This window comes from Ranitomeya imitator, chromosome 5 (assembly GCF_032444005.1).
Source record: "Ranitomeya imitator isolate aRanImi1 chromosome 5, aRanImi1.pri, whole genome shotgun sequence".
Taxonomy (NCBI): domain Eukaryota; kingdom Metazoa; phylum Chordata; class Amphibia; order Anura; family Dendrobatidae; genus Ranitomeya; species Ranitomeya imitator.
Window position 1 is genome coordinate 394,373,375 of NC_091286.1, and position 17,037 is coordinate 394,390,411.

The window sequence follows — 17,037 nt, forward strand, 5'->3', positions numbered from 1 at the left end:
CGCTACCATTGCAACCGTCAAGATGGCAACTATTATGACATCATCACCATGGCAACAACTTTGACATCATCATCGCCATGGCAACAACTATGACATCATCATCGCCATGGCAACCATTATGACATCATCATCACCATGGCAACCTATTATGACACCATCGCGTGGCGGCCTCGACCAATCAGCAACGGGCACAGCGACGATGATGTCATAAAGGACGTAGAAATCCCACGTTTCGGATTCAGCGACGGGCACAGTATCGATGTAGATGTCATAATGGTTGCCATGGCGATGATGATGTCATAAAGGTTGCCTCGACCAATCACCGACGTGCACAGTCTGCCGCGAATTCTGGAATCATCATTGTCCATATACTACGGGGACATGCATATTCTAGAATACCCGATGCATTAGAATCGGGCCACAATCTAGTTCTTTATAAACAGCAATGATGTATAGCACCATAATTCTCTAAAATATATCATCATGATTTGGGGAAAAGCAAAATTTCAGAACAGATTAAGGATAAAATAAAGCTTTATGACAGATTTCTTTTTATGTTGGCATGATCTGGTTCAGCACTTGTGTACGCAATCTAAGATCAGCTTCTAGAGCAATAATGAGGAAGCTCGTAGACTGATTTTATTAGATTGGAGGCAATATTCATTTATTTAAGAGCCAATAAGCTTGGCATGTCCTTGCCTTTATTAACATTTAAAGCTTATCTGCACTTTTTGTGTGATACCATCTATTTGCATGCTTCAGTAGGCTATTTATATTACAAAGCATAAAGCTAATACCTTTCATATTTCCGTTAGTATATTTCTGTCTTCCTAATCAAACACTTCTCTGCTCTTTCTTTCTCAGCCTGTGACACAACCTCTCATTTACCCATTTTCCTTGGCATTGTAATATTGTACTCAGACTTTTTCAATTATAAGAGTTCACTCAACTAAGCAAAAAGCAAATTAAAAGCACTATAAATAATGCATATTCAATTTTTTTTACCATTTCAGGTCATTGTTCATATTTCAGGTTGCATCGGTTTGACCATTTTAGACAGCTTTTATTTTCTTTGCACAAACACAGCTGTAAAAAAAAAAAAGTGCTTGGGTTCTGCTATCGATCATTGGCTCATTAATGGCTGATTATGAAATGTAGCATTTTAAGCGACAGATTTTTCCATTCTCGTTGCTTTGACGATGTATTATAACTGCCTTTTTATTATTTTTGTTTTGTGTAAAAAAAAAAGTTCTCCCTATTTGAAAAAATTTAATAAAATCACAAGTTATACTATTACATCAGAATCAAAACTAGAAAAAAAACAAAGCACTATAGAAATATGGTTGCAATGTTGCTTTTCTTAATTTATAACAATGCAACCCTATTCACGAAATATTTATTTACCCTGTAACTGTATTTCATGTTGCAGTATTGTTTCCACTAAAATCTCATAAATTTGAGGTGTGTTCCAAAAAATAAAATCTAAAATAATTCTATTTTAGATTAACATAACGTAACATTAAAATATATCTACCATGTTGCAATAAAATACGGTAAAACTGTGAAGGCAAGTCTTGAATTCGGTAAGATACATACATTTATGAAGTTGGACCATGTGTTACAAAATAGATATTATAAATCTTGCACGACCTTCTGTTTAATGATGCATATTATTTCTGTGTTTCAGTTTTAATATGGAACCCAGTTATGATTTTCTCCATGTATATGAAGGTGATAACTCCAACAGTCCCATAATTGGAAGTTTCCAAGGTTCCCATGCACCAGAAAGATTGGAGAGCAGCAGCAACAGCCTGTTTCTTGCATTTCGTAGTGATGCATCTGTTGGTATGTCTGGATTTGCTATTGAATATAAAGGTAATTCATTTACGTTATTTTATAACACGTTGATATAGCTTTTGTAGTTGTTGGGTATATATTTTTGTGCTCTATGACAAATCATATGCTATATAGTGTTACAGAATTTATCATGTTCCTTTACATATCTTTTTACTTGCCATGTCTTTATTATTTAAAGCCATTTAAAAGCAGCAACATCTGAAACTGTTTATATTTTATATTTTTGTGATAAGACCCTTCAGATATTCATGTGTTAATAAACTGAGATATTTTGGTCATAAAAAATAAAAAATGAATCAATGGTAGGATTTAGTAGCAGTTATCTATCAACTATTTCTAGGGCCAACAAATTATTGCAAAAAAGTCATTTAGACATAGTACAGATATACCAAAGTATACACTATGTTATTATAACACTACTGTTTTCCAAAAATAGAATTTTATATACAAGGATATGCTATTGATCTTTTTACAACCGAAAGCCAGTTCATTACATGTGAATTGAGTTGTGTAGCATGTAAATGATTTTCTGATAACCACAGTCAGATAAATAAAATCAAATTTCAGAAACAAAATCTGCTGTGTATGAATATATTCTTACTATGGTCTATAAATACATGTAGTCAATGGTATATACTTAACTGTGCAAAAATAAAATAAATGTTTCATTACCCTCTAAAATCCTAAAAGTTATTAAAAGACAATACGTCTCCAATATTGTCATTGAAAGCTTTCCAAGACATAAAGTAGATTTAGGTAAGTAATGTTTTTAAGTGTGTCCCATTTGCATAATATTCATTTACATTTGAAACTATAAATGGATGAGCTCCAGATGTAATTAAATTACCAAATTGTGGTGATCCAAATTTAAACCTAAACTAATAGTGGCTGTAGCATGGGCATGTTCCCACAGGGCAATTACACAGTAGATTTTCTATTGGGGATTTGTGTTGGGAAAATCTTCTGAATATTACATTAACAGTAACATAAATGAGTTTTCATGAAAATTGTTAATACGTGGTTGAGAAAATTCATGGCATAGTTTGATTGCTGCTGCAGATTTTGTATCAGATTAAGCTGGAGATATGACCTTGGATTTTACCCATTAAAATCTATAGAGGGAAATGTGTGGCAAAACTGCACCATTTTCCACAGTAAGATTGTCTTGTGGGAATATATTAAAGCAGAAATAACACCATAGCGCCTGATGAAGCCAAATCTCTAGTGAAATATGTCACTATTTTCTATTTTCAAAACAAATCGAGACAATGGCCCTTTTTAATTGATAGTCTAGGACGTGCAGTGCAGGTGCCTCCTAGACAAATTGGTGTAAATATTGAATGGGATTATAAATGATAGCCTATGAAACTTCTCATTCTCACACTAATCAGTGCACCAGGGATTCACATTGGATCTGTACAGTTTTAAAATTTTTTTCTGCTATGATTAGGTATTTATTATTACATATGTCAGTTTTCAGCACACAAAAGGAACTGCAGTACAGGGAAAAAAGTAGTTTGCAATTTGTACTATATATATATACTAGATTGTGGCCCGATTCTAACGCATCGGGTATTCTAGAATATGCATGTCTATGGACAATGATGATTCCAGAATTCGCGGCAGACTGTGTCCGTCGCTGATTGATCGAGGCAACCTTTATGACATCATCGTCGCCATGGCAACCATTATGACATCATCGTCGCTGATTGGTCGAGGCAACCTTTATGACATCATCGTCACCATGGCAACCATTATGACATCTACGTCGATACTGTGCCAGTCGCTGAATCAGAAACGCGGGATTTCTACGTCCTTTATGACATCATCGTCGCTGTGCCCGTTGCTGATTGGCCGAGGCCTGGCGGCCTCGACCAATCAGAGATGCGGGATTTCTACGTCGATGCTGTGCCCGTCGCTGATTGGTCGAGGATTTCCAGGACAGACTGACAGACAGACAGACAGACGGAAAACCCCTTAGGCAATTATATATATATAGATAGTATTCGGCCCCCTGGAATTTTTCAACCTTTTTCCACATATCATGCTTCAAACATAAAGATACCAAATGTAAAATTTTTGGTGAAGAATCAACAACAAGTGGAACACAATTGTGAAGTTGAATTAAATTTACCGTATATACTCGAGTATAAGCCGACCCGAGTATAAGCCGACCCCCCCTAATTTTGCAACAAAAAACTGGGAAAACTAATTGACTCGAGTATAAGCCTAGGGTGGAAAATGCAGCAGCTATGGGTAAATGTTAAAAATAAAAATAGATACCAATAAAAGTAAAATTAATTGAGGCATCAGTAGGATAAGTGTTTTTGAATATCCATGTTGACTCAAGAGCCCCATATAATGCTCCATGCAGTTCATTATGGCCCCATAAGATGCTCCATACAAAATAGGCCCCATATAATGCTCCATACAGTTCATTATGGCCCCATAAGATGCTCCATATACAAATATGCCCCATATAATGCTCCATGCAGTTCTTTATGGCCCCATAAGATGCTCCATACAAAATATGCCCCATATAATGCTCCATGCAGTTCTTTATGGCTCCATAAGATGCCCCATATAATGCTACATTCAGTTCTTTATGGCCCCATAGATGCCCCATATAATGCTCCATGCAGTTCTTTATGGCCCCATAGATGCCCCATATAATGCTCCATGCAGTTATGGCCCCATAGATGCCCCATATAATGCTCCATGCAGTTATGTCCCCATAGATGCCCCATATAATGCTCCATGCAGTTATGGCCCCATAGATGCCCCATATAATGCTCCATGCAGCTATGGCCCCATAGATGCCCCATATAATGCTCCATGCAGTTATGGCCCCATAGATGCCCCATATAGTGCTCCATGCAGTTATGGCCCCATATAATGCTCCATGCAGTTATGGCCCCATAGATGCCCCATAGACGCTCCATGCAGTTCTTGCCATGCATTGTGCCACATGTAATGCTGTTGCTGCTGCACTAAAAAAAAATGACATATTGACCTCTCGTCGCTGCTCCTCAGCATCCCGTCTCTCCGCACTGACTGTCCCACGGTCTTCGGGAGCTGCAGCTTCTTCCTGTAGTGAGCGGTCACATGGTACCGCTCATTACAGTAATGAATATGCTGCTCCACCCCTATGGGAGTGGAGTCCATATTCATAACTTTAATGAGCGTTACCAGTGACCGCTGAACAGAGGAAGAAGCTGCAGGCACCCGAAGACCGTGGGACATGCAGGGACCACGTCAGGAGCGCTGGGAGCAGGTGAGTATTTGACAGGCGTCGCTCCCCCTCACCTGCCGACCCCCCCGCCTTCCATGACTCGAGTATAGGCCAAGAGGGGCACTTTCAGCCCATTTTTTGGGGCTGAAAATCTCGGCTTATACTCAAGTATATACGGTATTGGTTATTTTACATATTTGTGGAAATTCAAAAACTGAAAAGTGGGGCGTGCAATATTATTCCACCCCCTTACTTTCAGTGCCGCAAACTCACTCCAGAAGTTCATTGTGGATCTCTGAATGATCCAATGTTGTCCTAAATGCCTAAAGATGAAAAATATAATCCACCTATGTGTAATCAAGTCTCCGTATAAATGCACCTGCTCTGTGATAGTCTCAGGGTTCTGCTTGAAGCACAGAGAGCATCATGAAGACCAAGGAACACAACAGGCATGTCCGTGATACTGTTGTATCCAAAACTTTAAGCATTCCAAGGAGCACTGTGCAAGCGATCATATTGAAATGGAAGCAGTATCATACCACTGCAAATCTACCAAGACTCGGCCATCCCTCTAAACTTTCATCTGAAACATGGAGAAGACTGATCAGAGATGCAGCCAAGAGGCCCATGATCACTCTGGATGAACTGCAGAGACCTACACAGCTGAGGTGGGATGGCCTGTCCATAGGACAACAATCAATCGTACACTGCACAAATCTGGCCTTTATGGAACAGTGGCAAGAAGAAAGCCATTTCTCAAAGATATCCATAAAAAGTGTTGCTTAAAGTTTGCATCAAGCCACCTGGGAGACACACCAAACATGTGGAAGAAGGTGCCCTGGTCAGATGAAACCAAAATCGGACTTTTTGGCAACAATGCCAAACGGTATGTTTGGCGTAAAGGCAACACAGCTCATCCCCCAGAACACACCATCCCCACTATCAAACATGGTGGTGGCAGCATCATGGTTTGGGGCTGCTTTTCTTCAGCAGGGACAGGGAAGATGGTTAAAATTGATGGAAACATGGATGGAGCCAAGTACAAGACCATTCTTGAAGAAAACCTGTTGGAGTCTGCAAAAGACCTGAGACTGGGATGGAGATTTGTCTTCCAACAAGACAATGATCCCAAACATAAAGCAAAATCTACAATGGAATGGTTCACAAATGAACATATCCAGGTGTTAGAATGGCCAATTCAAAGTCCAGACGTCAATCCAATTCTAGAATCTGTGGAAAGAGCTGAAAACTGCTGTTCACAAACGATCTCCATCAAACCTCACTGAGCTCGAGCTGTTTGCCAAGGAAGAATGGGCAAGAATTTCAGTGTCTAGATGTACAAAACTGAGAGAGACATACCTCAAGCGACTTGCAGCTGTAATTGCAGCAAAAGGTGGCACAACAAAGTATTAAGTTAAAGGGGCCGAATAATATTGCACACCCCACTTTTCAGTTTTTGAACTTCCACAAAAATTTAAAATAACCAATAAATTTCTTTAAACTTCACAATTGTGTTCCACTTCTTGTTGATTCTTCACCAAAAATTTACATTTTGTATCTTTATGTTTGAAGCATGATATGTTACAAAAGGTTGAAAAGTTCCAGGGGGTGAATACTTTCGCAAGGCACTATATATACACCAATTGTCATGCCTCAGGATTCATTCTGGCAGTCTTGTGGTTGTCTGCCCACGTCTCTATCTGCTGAGCTATTGGAGATCCTGGAGCTGGCTGGGTGCTGATTTCCCTTTGCCTTTTGTCACTCCTTTCTTAAAGCAGGTGTTCTACTTGCTATTTGGCCTATCCTATTACTCTGCAGGGCTTTCTATTTATACCTCACTACTTCCTCTGTTCCCAGCTCGTGATAGCTTATAACTAGTGTTGAGCGATACCTTCCGATGTCTGGAAATATCAGATTGGATTGGACCGATACCCCAAAAATATCTGGTATCACCGATTCCGATACCGGAAACCAATGCCAGTCAATAAGACACAAATATCGGAATGAAAATAAACCCTTTCTTTCCCTGCACATCCAGTTCGGGAGGGGGGAAGAGTGTGGGCGGTGCGTGGGCGGAGACTGTGCATGTCTGTGTGGGTGGGGTCTGTACGGGTCTCTCGGGGTCTGTGTGGGCCTGCTGGGGGTCTGTACGGGCCTCTCGGGGGTATGTGCGGGCCTGCCGGGGCCTATACGGGCCTCTCGGGGGTATGTGCGGGCCTGCCGGGGCCTGTACGGGCCTCTTGGGAGTCTGTGCAGGCCTGCTGGGGGTCTATACGGGCCTCTCGGGGGTCTGTGTGGGCCTGCCGGGGGTCTGTACGGGTCTCTCAGGGGTCTGTGCGGGCTGCTGGGGTTCTGTGCGGGTGTGTGCCGGCATTGGGCTATGCCTGCTACAATGACAGTGATTGACACATTAGCCAATGATGGGACAGTAGTAGTCCCATCATCCGGCTAATGTGTTGAATGTAAAAAAAACAATCAAACATACATACTACATACAGCATACTACAGACATACTACATACTACATACATACAACATACACACATACATACTACATACATACTACATACATACTGCATACATACTACATACAAACTACATGCATGCATACTACATACATACATACATACATACTACATACAACATACATACTACATACATACATACAACATACTACATACATACTACATACATACTACATCCTGCATACAACATACATACAACATACATACATGCATACTACATACATACGTACACCATGCATACAGCATACTGCATCCATACAACATACATACAAAATACTACATGCATACAACATACATACATACAACATGAATACAACATGCAACATGCATACAACATACATACTACATACAATACATTCATACATTACATACAATATATACATATATTGGGTGTTGGTGGGTCCCCCAGGATTGCCCCATTTGGTAATTATATCATTATATTGCTTTATTGTACACTGTTATCATTATTTTCTACCTAACTATTATCTGCATGTCAGTACATGGTCACTTGCACAATGATTGTTTGCGTTGATACGTTTTGGTTTATATTATGATACCACTACTTATGGGGCCCTTACCTGGGTAGCCCATCCATTCCTGTGCTTTAGGTGTGTACCCACTGTATTTTATATGTATACCTATATTTCTTTGTTTTTTGGTTAATAAAAATTAATTCTATTTTACTGACCTTGTGTGAAGGCAGTTTTTCGTTGCAGTAGTATTTTTCCTTCATGGTCTTGTATGGTGGATATATTTAGGTGTTGTTGTAATACATACATATAGACATACAGTACATATAACATAGAGTACATACTCACCATCACTTTTCACTTTGTTACCCGAAGCCAGTGTAATCTATAAAAAATATTAAAACAACAAACAATATACTCCCTGATCCGCAGAAATCCACGAGTGTCCCACGACGATCTCCCGTGGAGAACAGCAGCATCAGCTGATGCGACCACTCTCTAGGGGCTCCAGGAATACAATGAAGGGAGGAAGGTATCCTTCCGCACTGTATTCCTCCGCCACTGTAAAAAAATAGTCCCTAGTCTCACTTTTGGCATTGCTGTGTGAGCACGTTCCCAAGCAGCTTTTGTCATAAAGTGAGACCACTGATCCATCAAAAAAGCTGTTTCCGCCGGACGGAAAACACATACAGAGGAACGTTTTTTCTGTCCGGCGAAAAAACGCACAGCGATGGATCCAGCAAAAAACGGATGAAACGTGTGGCCATCAGGAGCAATCCGGCGCTAATACAACTCTATGAGAAAAAACAGATCCAGCAGCAAAAAAAGGATCTTTTTTTCCAAAACTCGCCGGATTGTGCCCGACAGCAAAAACCTGATGTGTGAAATTAGCCAGAGAGATACATGGACAGAAACATCTATGTATCTATAAATATATCTATAGATAGATATAACCATAGATAGGCCGATGTTGATAACTGAACATAAAGAAAAAAATGGGAAAAAAAACTACGTGGGCTCCCGCGCAATTTTCTGTGCCAGCGGAGGAAAGCTGACGGCGTGGGGCCAATATTTGTAGCCTGGGAAGGGGGTAATACCCATGGCTCCTCTCGAGGCTATGAATATAAGCCTGCAGCTGTCTGCATAGCCTTTACTGGCTATTAAAATAGGGGGACCCCCCAAAAAAATGATGTGGGGTCCTCCTATATTTTATAGCCAGAAAGGCTACGCAAACAGCTGCAGGCTGATATTCATAGCCTAGAGAGGGGCCATGGATATTGGCCCCAGGCTACAAATACCATCCCCCAGCCGCCCCAGAAATGGCGCATCTGTTTAGCCCCTCTCTTCCCACTCCCATGTAGCGGTGGGATATGGGGTAATAAGGGGTTAATGTCACCTTGCTATTGTAAGGTAACATTAACCCCTTCCCGACCTGTGACACAGCGTATGCGTCATGAAAGTCGGTGCCAATCCGACCTGTGATGCATATGCTGTGTCACAGAAAGATCGCGTCCCTGCAGGCCGGGTGAAAGGGTTAACTCCAATTTCACCCGATCTGCAGGGACAGGGGGAGTGGTAGTTTAGCCCAGGGGGGGTGGCTTCACCTCCCCGTGGCTATGATCACTCTGATTGGCTGTTGAAAGTGAAACTGCCAATCAGAGCGATTTGTAATATTTCACCTAAAAAACTGGTGAAATATTACAATCCAGCCATGGCCGATGCTGCAATATCATCGGCCATGGCTGGAAACACTAATGTGCACCCACCCCACCCCACCGATGGCCCCCCCGCCCCCGATCTGTGGTCCGCTCCCCTTCGTCCTGTGCTCCGCTCCCCCGTCCTCCTGTCCGCTCCCCCCGTGCTCCAATCACACCCCCCGTGCTCCAATCAAACCCCCCCGCACTCCGATCACCCCCCCCGCACAGCGATCCCCCCCCGTGCTCCGATTCCCCCCGTGCTCCGATCCACCCCCCTGCACAGCGATCCCCCACCCCGTGCTCCAATCCACCCCCCCGTGTTCCGATCCACCCCCCCATGCTCCGATCCACCCCCCCGTGCTCCGACGCTCCCCCCGTGCCCTGATCTCCCCCCCCCCTTATACTTACCTCCCGGGATCCGTCCGTCTTCTTTCCTGGGCGCCGCCATCTTCCAAAATGGCGGGCGCATGTGCAGTGCGCCCGCCGAATCTGCCGGCCGGCAGATTCATTCCAAAGTGAGTTTTGATCACTGAGATATAACCTATCTCAGTGATCAAAATAAAAAAAAATAGTAAATGACCCCCCCCCCTTTGTCACCCCCATAGGTAGGGACAATAAAAAAATAAAGAATTTTTTTTTTTTTTACACTAAGGTTAGAACAGGGTTAGGGGTAGGGTTAGGGTTAGGGGTAGGGGTAGGGTTAGGGGTAGGGTTAGGGTTAGGGGTAGGGCTAGGGTTAGGGGTAGGGTTAGGGGTAGGGTTAGGGGTAGGGTTAGGGGTAGGGGTAGGGCTGGGGTTAGGGGTAGGGTTAGGGGTAGGGCTAGGGTTAGGGTTTCGGTATGTGCACACGTATTCTGTTCCTCTGCGGATTTTTCCGCTGCGGATTTGATAAATCCGCAGTGCTAAACCGCTGTGGATTTATCGCGGATTTACCGCGGTTTTTCTGCGCATTTCACTGCGGTTTTACAACTGCGATTTTCTATTGGAGCAGTTGTAAAACCGCTGCGGAATCCGCAGAAAGAAGTGACATGCTGCGGAATGTAAACCGCTGCGTTTCTGTGCAGTTTTTCCGCAGCATGTGTACAGCGATTTTTGTTTCCCATAGGTTTACATTGAACTGTAAACTCATGGGAAACTGCTGCGGATCTGCAGCGTTTTCCGCAGCGTGTGCACATACCTTTAGAATTAGGCTATGTGCACACGGTGCGGATTTTGCTGCGGATCTGCAGCGGATTGGCCGCTGCGGATTCGCAGCAGTGTTCCATCAGGTTTGCAGTTCCATGTAAACATATGTAAAACCAAATCCGCTGTGCCCATGGTGCGGAAAATACCACGCGGAAATGCTGCGTTGTATTTTCCGCAGCATGTCAATTCTTTGTGCGGATTCCGCAGCGTTTTACACCTGTTCCTCAATAGGAATCCACAGGTGAAATCCGCACAAAAAACACTGGAAATCCACGGTAAATCCGCAGGTAAAACGCAGTGCCTTTTACCCGCGGATTTTTCAAAAATGATGCTGAAAAATCTCACACGAATCCGCAACGTGGGCACATAGCCTTAGGGTTAGGGTTGGAATTAGGGTTGTGGTTAGGGGTGTGATTAGGGTTATAACTACAGTTGGGATTAAGGTTAGGGGTGTGTTGGGGTTAGTGTTGGAGGTAGAATTGAGGGGTTTCCACTGTTTAGGCACGTCAGGGGTCTCCAAACGCAACATGGCGCCACCATTGATTCCAGCCAATCTTGTATTCATAAAGTCAAATGGTGCTCCCTCAATTCCGAGCCCCGATGTGCGCCCAAACAGTGGTTTACCCCCACATATGGGGTACCAGCATACTCAGGACAAACTGTGCAACAATTACTGGGGTCCAATTTCTCCTGTTACCCTTGTGAAATTAAAAAAATGCTTGCTAAAACATAATTTTTGAGGAAAGAAAAATTATTTTTTATTTTCACGGCTCTGCGTTGTAAACGTCTGTGAAGCACTTGGGGGTTCAAAGTGCTCACCACATATCTAGATAAGTTCCTTGCGGGGTCTAGTTTCTAAAATGGGGTCACTTGTGGGGGGTTTCTACTGTTTAGGCACACCAGGGGCTCTGCAAACGCAACGTGACGTCTGCAGACCATTCCATCAAAGTCTGCATTTCAAAAGTCACTACTTCCCTTCGGAGCCCCGACGTGTGCCCAAACAGTGGTTTACCCCCACACATGGGGTATCAGCGTACTCAGGACAAACTGGACAACAACCTTTGTGGTCCAATTTCTCCTGTAACCCTTGGGAAAATAAAAAATTCTGGGCTAAAAAATTATTTTTGAGGAAAGAAAACGTATTTATTATTTTCACGGCTCTGTGTTATAAACTTCTGTAAAGCACTTGGGGGTTGAAAGTGCTCACCACATATCTAGATAAGTTCGTTTGGGGGTCTAGTTTCCAAAATGGGGTCATTTGTGGGGGGTTTCTACTGTTTAGGCACACCAGGAGCTCTGCAAACGTAACGTGACACCCGCAGACCATTCCATCAAAGTCTGCATTTCAAAAGTCACTACTTCCCTTCGGAGCCCCAACGTGTGCCCAAACAGTGGTTTACCCCCACACATGGGGTATCAGCGTACTCAGGACAAACTGGAAAACAACTTTTGTGGTCCAATTTCTCCTGTAACCCTTGGGAAAATAAAAAATTCTGGGCTAAATAATTATTTTTGAGGAAAGAAAATGTATTTATTATTTTCACTGCTCTGTGTTATGAACTTCTGTGAAGCACTTGGGGGTTCAAAGTGCTCACCACACATCTAGATAAGTTCCTTTCGGGGTCTAGTTTCCAAAATGGGGTCACTTGTGGGGGGTTTCTACTGTTTAGCCACATCAGGGGCTCTGCAAACGCAACGTGACGCCCGCAGAGCATTCCATCTAAGTCTGCATTTCAAAACGTCACTACTTCACTTCCGAGCCCCAGGGGTCAAATTTCTCCTGTTACCCTTGGGAAAATAAAAAATAGTGGGCTAAAAAATCATTTTTGAGAAAAGAATTTTTTTTTTATTTTTCATGGCTCTGCGTTATAAACTTCTGTGAACCACTTGAGGGTTCAAAGTGCTCACCACACATCTAGATTAGTTCCTTTGGGGGTCTAGTTTCCAAAATGGGGTCATTTGTGGGGGATCTCCAATGTTTAGGCACACAGGGGCTCTCCAAACGCGACATGGTGTCCGCTAATGATTGGAGCTAATTTTCCATTTAAAAAGCCAAACGGCGTGCCTTCCCTTCCGAGCCCTGCCGTGCGCCCAAACAGTGGTTTACCCCCACGTATGGGGTATCTGCGTACTCAGGACAAACTGGACAACATTTGTGGTCCAATTTCTCCTATTACCATTGGCAAAATAGGAAATTCCAGGCTAAAAAATCATTTTTGAGAAAAGAAAAATTATTTTTTATTTTCATGGCTCTGCATTATAAACTTCTGTGAAGCACCTGGGGGTTTAAAGTGCTCAGTATGCATCTAGATAAGTTCCTTGGGGGGTCTAGTTTCCAAAATGGGGTCACTTGTGGGGGAGCTCCAATGCATAGGCACACAGGGGCTCTCCAAACGCGACATGGTGTCCGCTAACAATTGGAGCTAATTTTCCATTCAAAAAGTCAAAAGGCGCGCCTTCCCTTCCGAGCTCTGCCGTGTACCCAAACAGTGGTTTACCCCCACATATGAGGTATCGGCGTACTCAGGAGAAATTGCTCAACAAATTTTATGATCCATTTTATCCTATTGCCCATGTGAAAATGAAAAAATTGAGGCGAAAATACATTTTTTGTGAAAAAAAAAGTACTTTTTCATTTTTACGGATCAATTTGTGAAGCACCTGAGGGTTTAAAGTGCTCACTAGGCATCTAGATAAGTTCCTTGGGGGGTCCAGTTTCCAAAATGGGGTCACTTGTGGGGGAGCTCCAATGTTTAGGCACACAGGGTCTCTCCAAATGCGACATGGTGTCCGCTAACGATGGAGATAATTTTTCATTCAAAAAGTCAAATGGCGCTCCTTCCCTTCCGAGCCTTACCATGTGCCCAAACAGTGGTTTACCTCCACATGTGAGGTATCAATGTACTCAGGAGAAATTGCCCAACAAATTTTATGATCCATTTTATCCTGTTGTCCATGTGAAAATGAAAAAATTGAGGTTAAAAGAATTTTTTTGTGAAAAAAAAGTACTTTTTCATTTTTACGGATCAATTTGTGAAGCACCTGGGGGTTTAAAGGGCTCACTATGCATGTAGATAAGTTCCTTGGGGCGTCTAGTTTCCAAAATGGGGTCACTTGTGGGGGTGGTCCAATTTTTAGGCACACGGGGGCTCTCCAAACGTGACCTGGTGTCCGCTAAAGAGTGCAGCTAATTTTTCATTCAAAAAGTCAAATGGCGCTCCTTCCCTTCCAAGCCCTGCCGTGCGCCCAAACAGTGGTTTACCCCCACATATGAGGTATCATCGTACTCAGGACAAATTGGACAACAACTTTCGTGGTTCAGTTTCTCCTTTTACCATTGGGAAAATAAAAAAATTGTTGCTGAAAAATCATTTTTGTGACTAAAAAGTTAAATGTTCATTTTTTCCTTCCATTTTGCTTCTGCTGCTGTGAAGCACCTGAAGGGTTAATAAACTTCTTGAATGTGGTTTTGTGCACCTTGAGGGGTGCAGTTTTTAGAATGGTGTCACTTTTGGGTATTTTCAGCCATATAGACCCCTCAAACTGACTTCAAATGTGAGGTGGTCCCTAAAAAAAATGGTTTTGTAAATTTCGTTGTAAAAATGAGAAATCGCTGGTCAAATTTTAACCCTTATAACTTCCTAGCAAAAAAAAAATTTTGTTTCCAAAATTGTGCTGATGTAAAGTAGACATGCGGGAAATGTTATTTATTAACTATTTTGTGTCACATAACTCTCTGGTTTAACAGAATAAAAATTCAAAATGTGAAAATTGCGAAATTTTTAAAATTTTCGCCAAATTTCCGTTTTTATCACAAATAAACACAGAATTTATTGACCTAAATTTACCACTAACATGAAGCCCAATATGTCACGAAAAAACAATCTCAGAACCGCTAGGATCCATTGAAGCGTTCCTGAGTTATTACCTCATAAAGGGACACTGGTCAGAATTGCAAAAAACGGCAAGGTCTTTAAGGTCAAAATAGGCTGGGTCATGAAGGGGTTAAGCCGGGTTAATAATGGAGAGGCGTTAATAAGACGCCTATCCATAATTAATCCTACAGTAATGAAAGAGTTAAAGACAAAATAATGACACAGCCAGAAAAAAGTATTTTATTATTCTTAATTTCACCATACTTAACATACTTCAGTGCCTACAATAAACGTAAAATAATAAACCATATACTACCTGTCCGACGCAGGCCAATTAATAACGAGTGTCGCACGACGATCTCCACTATAGAACAGTTACATCGGGTGATGTCACTGCTCTATAGAGCCCTCAGTGACACACTGACAGGAAACAGTGGCTCACTGAGAGTTTACTCTAGTTCACTGGTCTCCCTTTATGGCAAAAGCTGCTTGGGAACTTTCTCACACAGCATTGCCAAAAGTGAGACTAGGGACTATTTTTTTTACAGCTGCCGAGGAATACAGTGCAGAAGGATACCTTCCTCCCGTCATTGTATTCCTGGAGCCCTTAGAGAGCGGTCGCATCAGCTAATGCTGCTGTTCTCCACGGGAGATCATGGGACACTCGTGGATTTCTGCGGATCAGGATTATATTGTTTGTTTGCCATTTTAATATTTTTTACAGATGACACTGGCTTTGGGGAACAAAGTGACAATTGATGGTGAGTATGTAGTCTATGTTATATGTACTGAATGTCTATATGTATGTAATGTATGAATGTATTGTATGTAGTATGTATGTAGTATGTATGTGGTATGTATCTTGCATGTATGTAGTATGTTGTGTGTAGTATGTATGTATGTAGTATGTTGTATGTATGTAGTATGTATGTAGTATGTTGTATATATGTAGTATGTATGATGTATATAGTATGGATGTATGTAGTATGTATGTAGTATGCATGTTGTATGTATGTAGTATGCTGTATGTATGTTGTATATATGTATGTTGTATGTATGTAGTATGTTGTATGCATGTTGTATGTATTGTAGCGATTTCACTCACTCAGCTGCGACGGCTGACACTCAGGAGACGTGTTCCTTTAAAGTTCACTGGGTTTATTGCTCCATAAACCATGTGGCAAAACAACAGAAAGCAAAATAGCCTTTGGTTCAGGCAAAGGAAAACAAGTGTCCAGTTCATCCGGCTCAGTCCTGAAGCCGAACACACTCATGAGGGTTTCCCCTCCACACATATCTCCTGTGTAAAGGATTAGCCAGTCTTATATAGGACTAACCACACCCAGTAATCTATCACATGATTAGCCATGTGGTCTGACATCACCACAGGTCCTGAAACACAAACATATGGTTATATAAAACAACGCAATATTCCGGGCTACATTACAGCAACAAGGCACTTATGTGGCACATACCTCCCATCGACTACACACCCTTTAGCCATGCTACATACCTCCCCCCTCTGCCTAAAGCCGTGGGGCTTGGCACTCTCTCCCACTAAACAAGGGATTCTTGATAGGGCATCCGCATTACCGTGCAGCTTTCCGGCCCGATGTTCCACATGGAAACTGAAGTCCTGCAGGGATAAGAACCAACGGGTGACCCTAGCATTTCTACCCTTCGTTTCCCTCATCCACCTAAGTGGGGCATGGTCAGATACCAGTCTAAATTTACGTCCCAGCAGATAGTACCGTAATGTGTCCACTGCCCATTTTATGGCCAAGCACTCCTTCTCAACGACTGAGTAGTTCTTTTCAGATGAGGACAGCTTCCTACTCAGATAGAGAACAGGATGCTCCTCCCCATGTAGTTCTTGGGAAAGGACTGCTCCCACCCCAACATCTGAGGCATCTGTCTGAAGAATAAACTCTTTCTTGAAGTTTGGGGCCATCAGAACGGGTTGCTTACACAAAGCGTTTTTCATTTCTTGGAAGGCTGACTCTGTTTCTTCGGACCACTTAACCATTACTGGTTTTGTCCCTTTTAGCAGGTCAGTCAGAGGCGCAGCCATCGTGGCGAAGTTTGGGATGAACCTCCTATAATATCCCACGATTCCCAGGAAGGCTTTAACTTGCTTCTTGGAAACTGGTTTTGGCCACGTTTGAATTGCCTCCACTTTACTGATTTGGGGTTTTAT

At 42.4% G+C, this 17,037-nt stretch overlaps 1 protein-coding gene across 1 annotated transcript in view; it reads left to right on the forward strand.

Annotated features, from left to right (window-relative positions):
• Positions 1–17,037, forward strand: part of CSMD1 (CUB and Sushi multiple domains 1) — a 3,308,788-nt gene that overhangs the window by 2,679,642 nt on the left and 612,109 nt on the right. Inside the window, exon 29 of the mRNA XM_069726899.1 lies at positions 1,688–1,875. Within this exon, the coding sequence (XP_069583000.1) occupies positions 1,688–1,875 (188 nt within the window). The remainder of the gene's footprint in view (positions 1–1,687; positions 1,876–17,037) is intronic.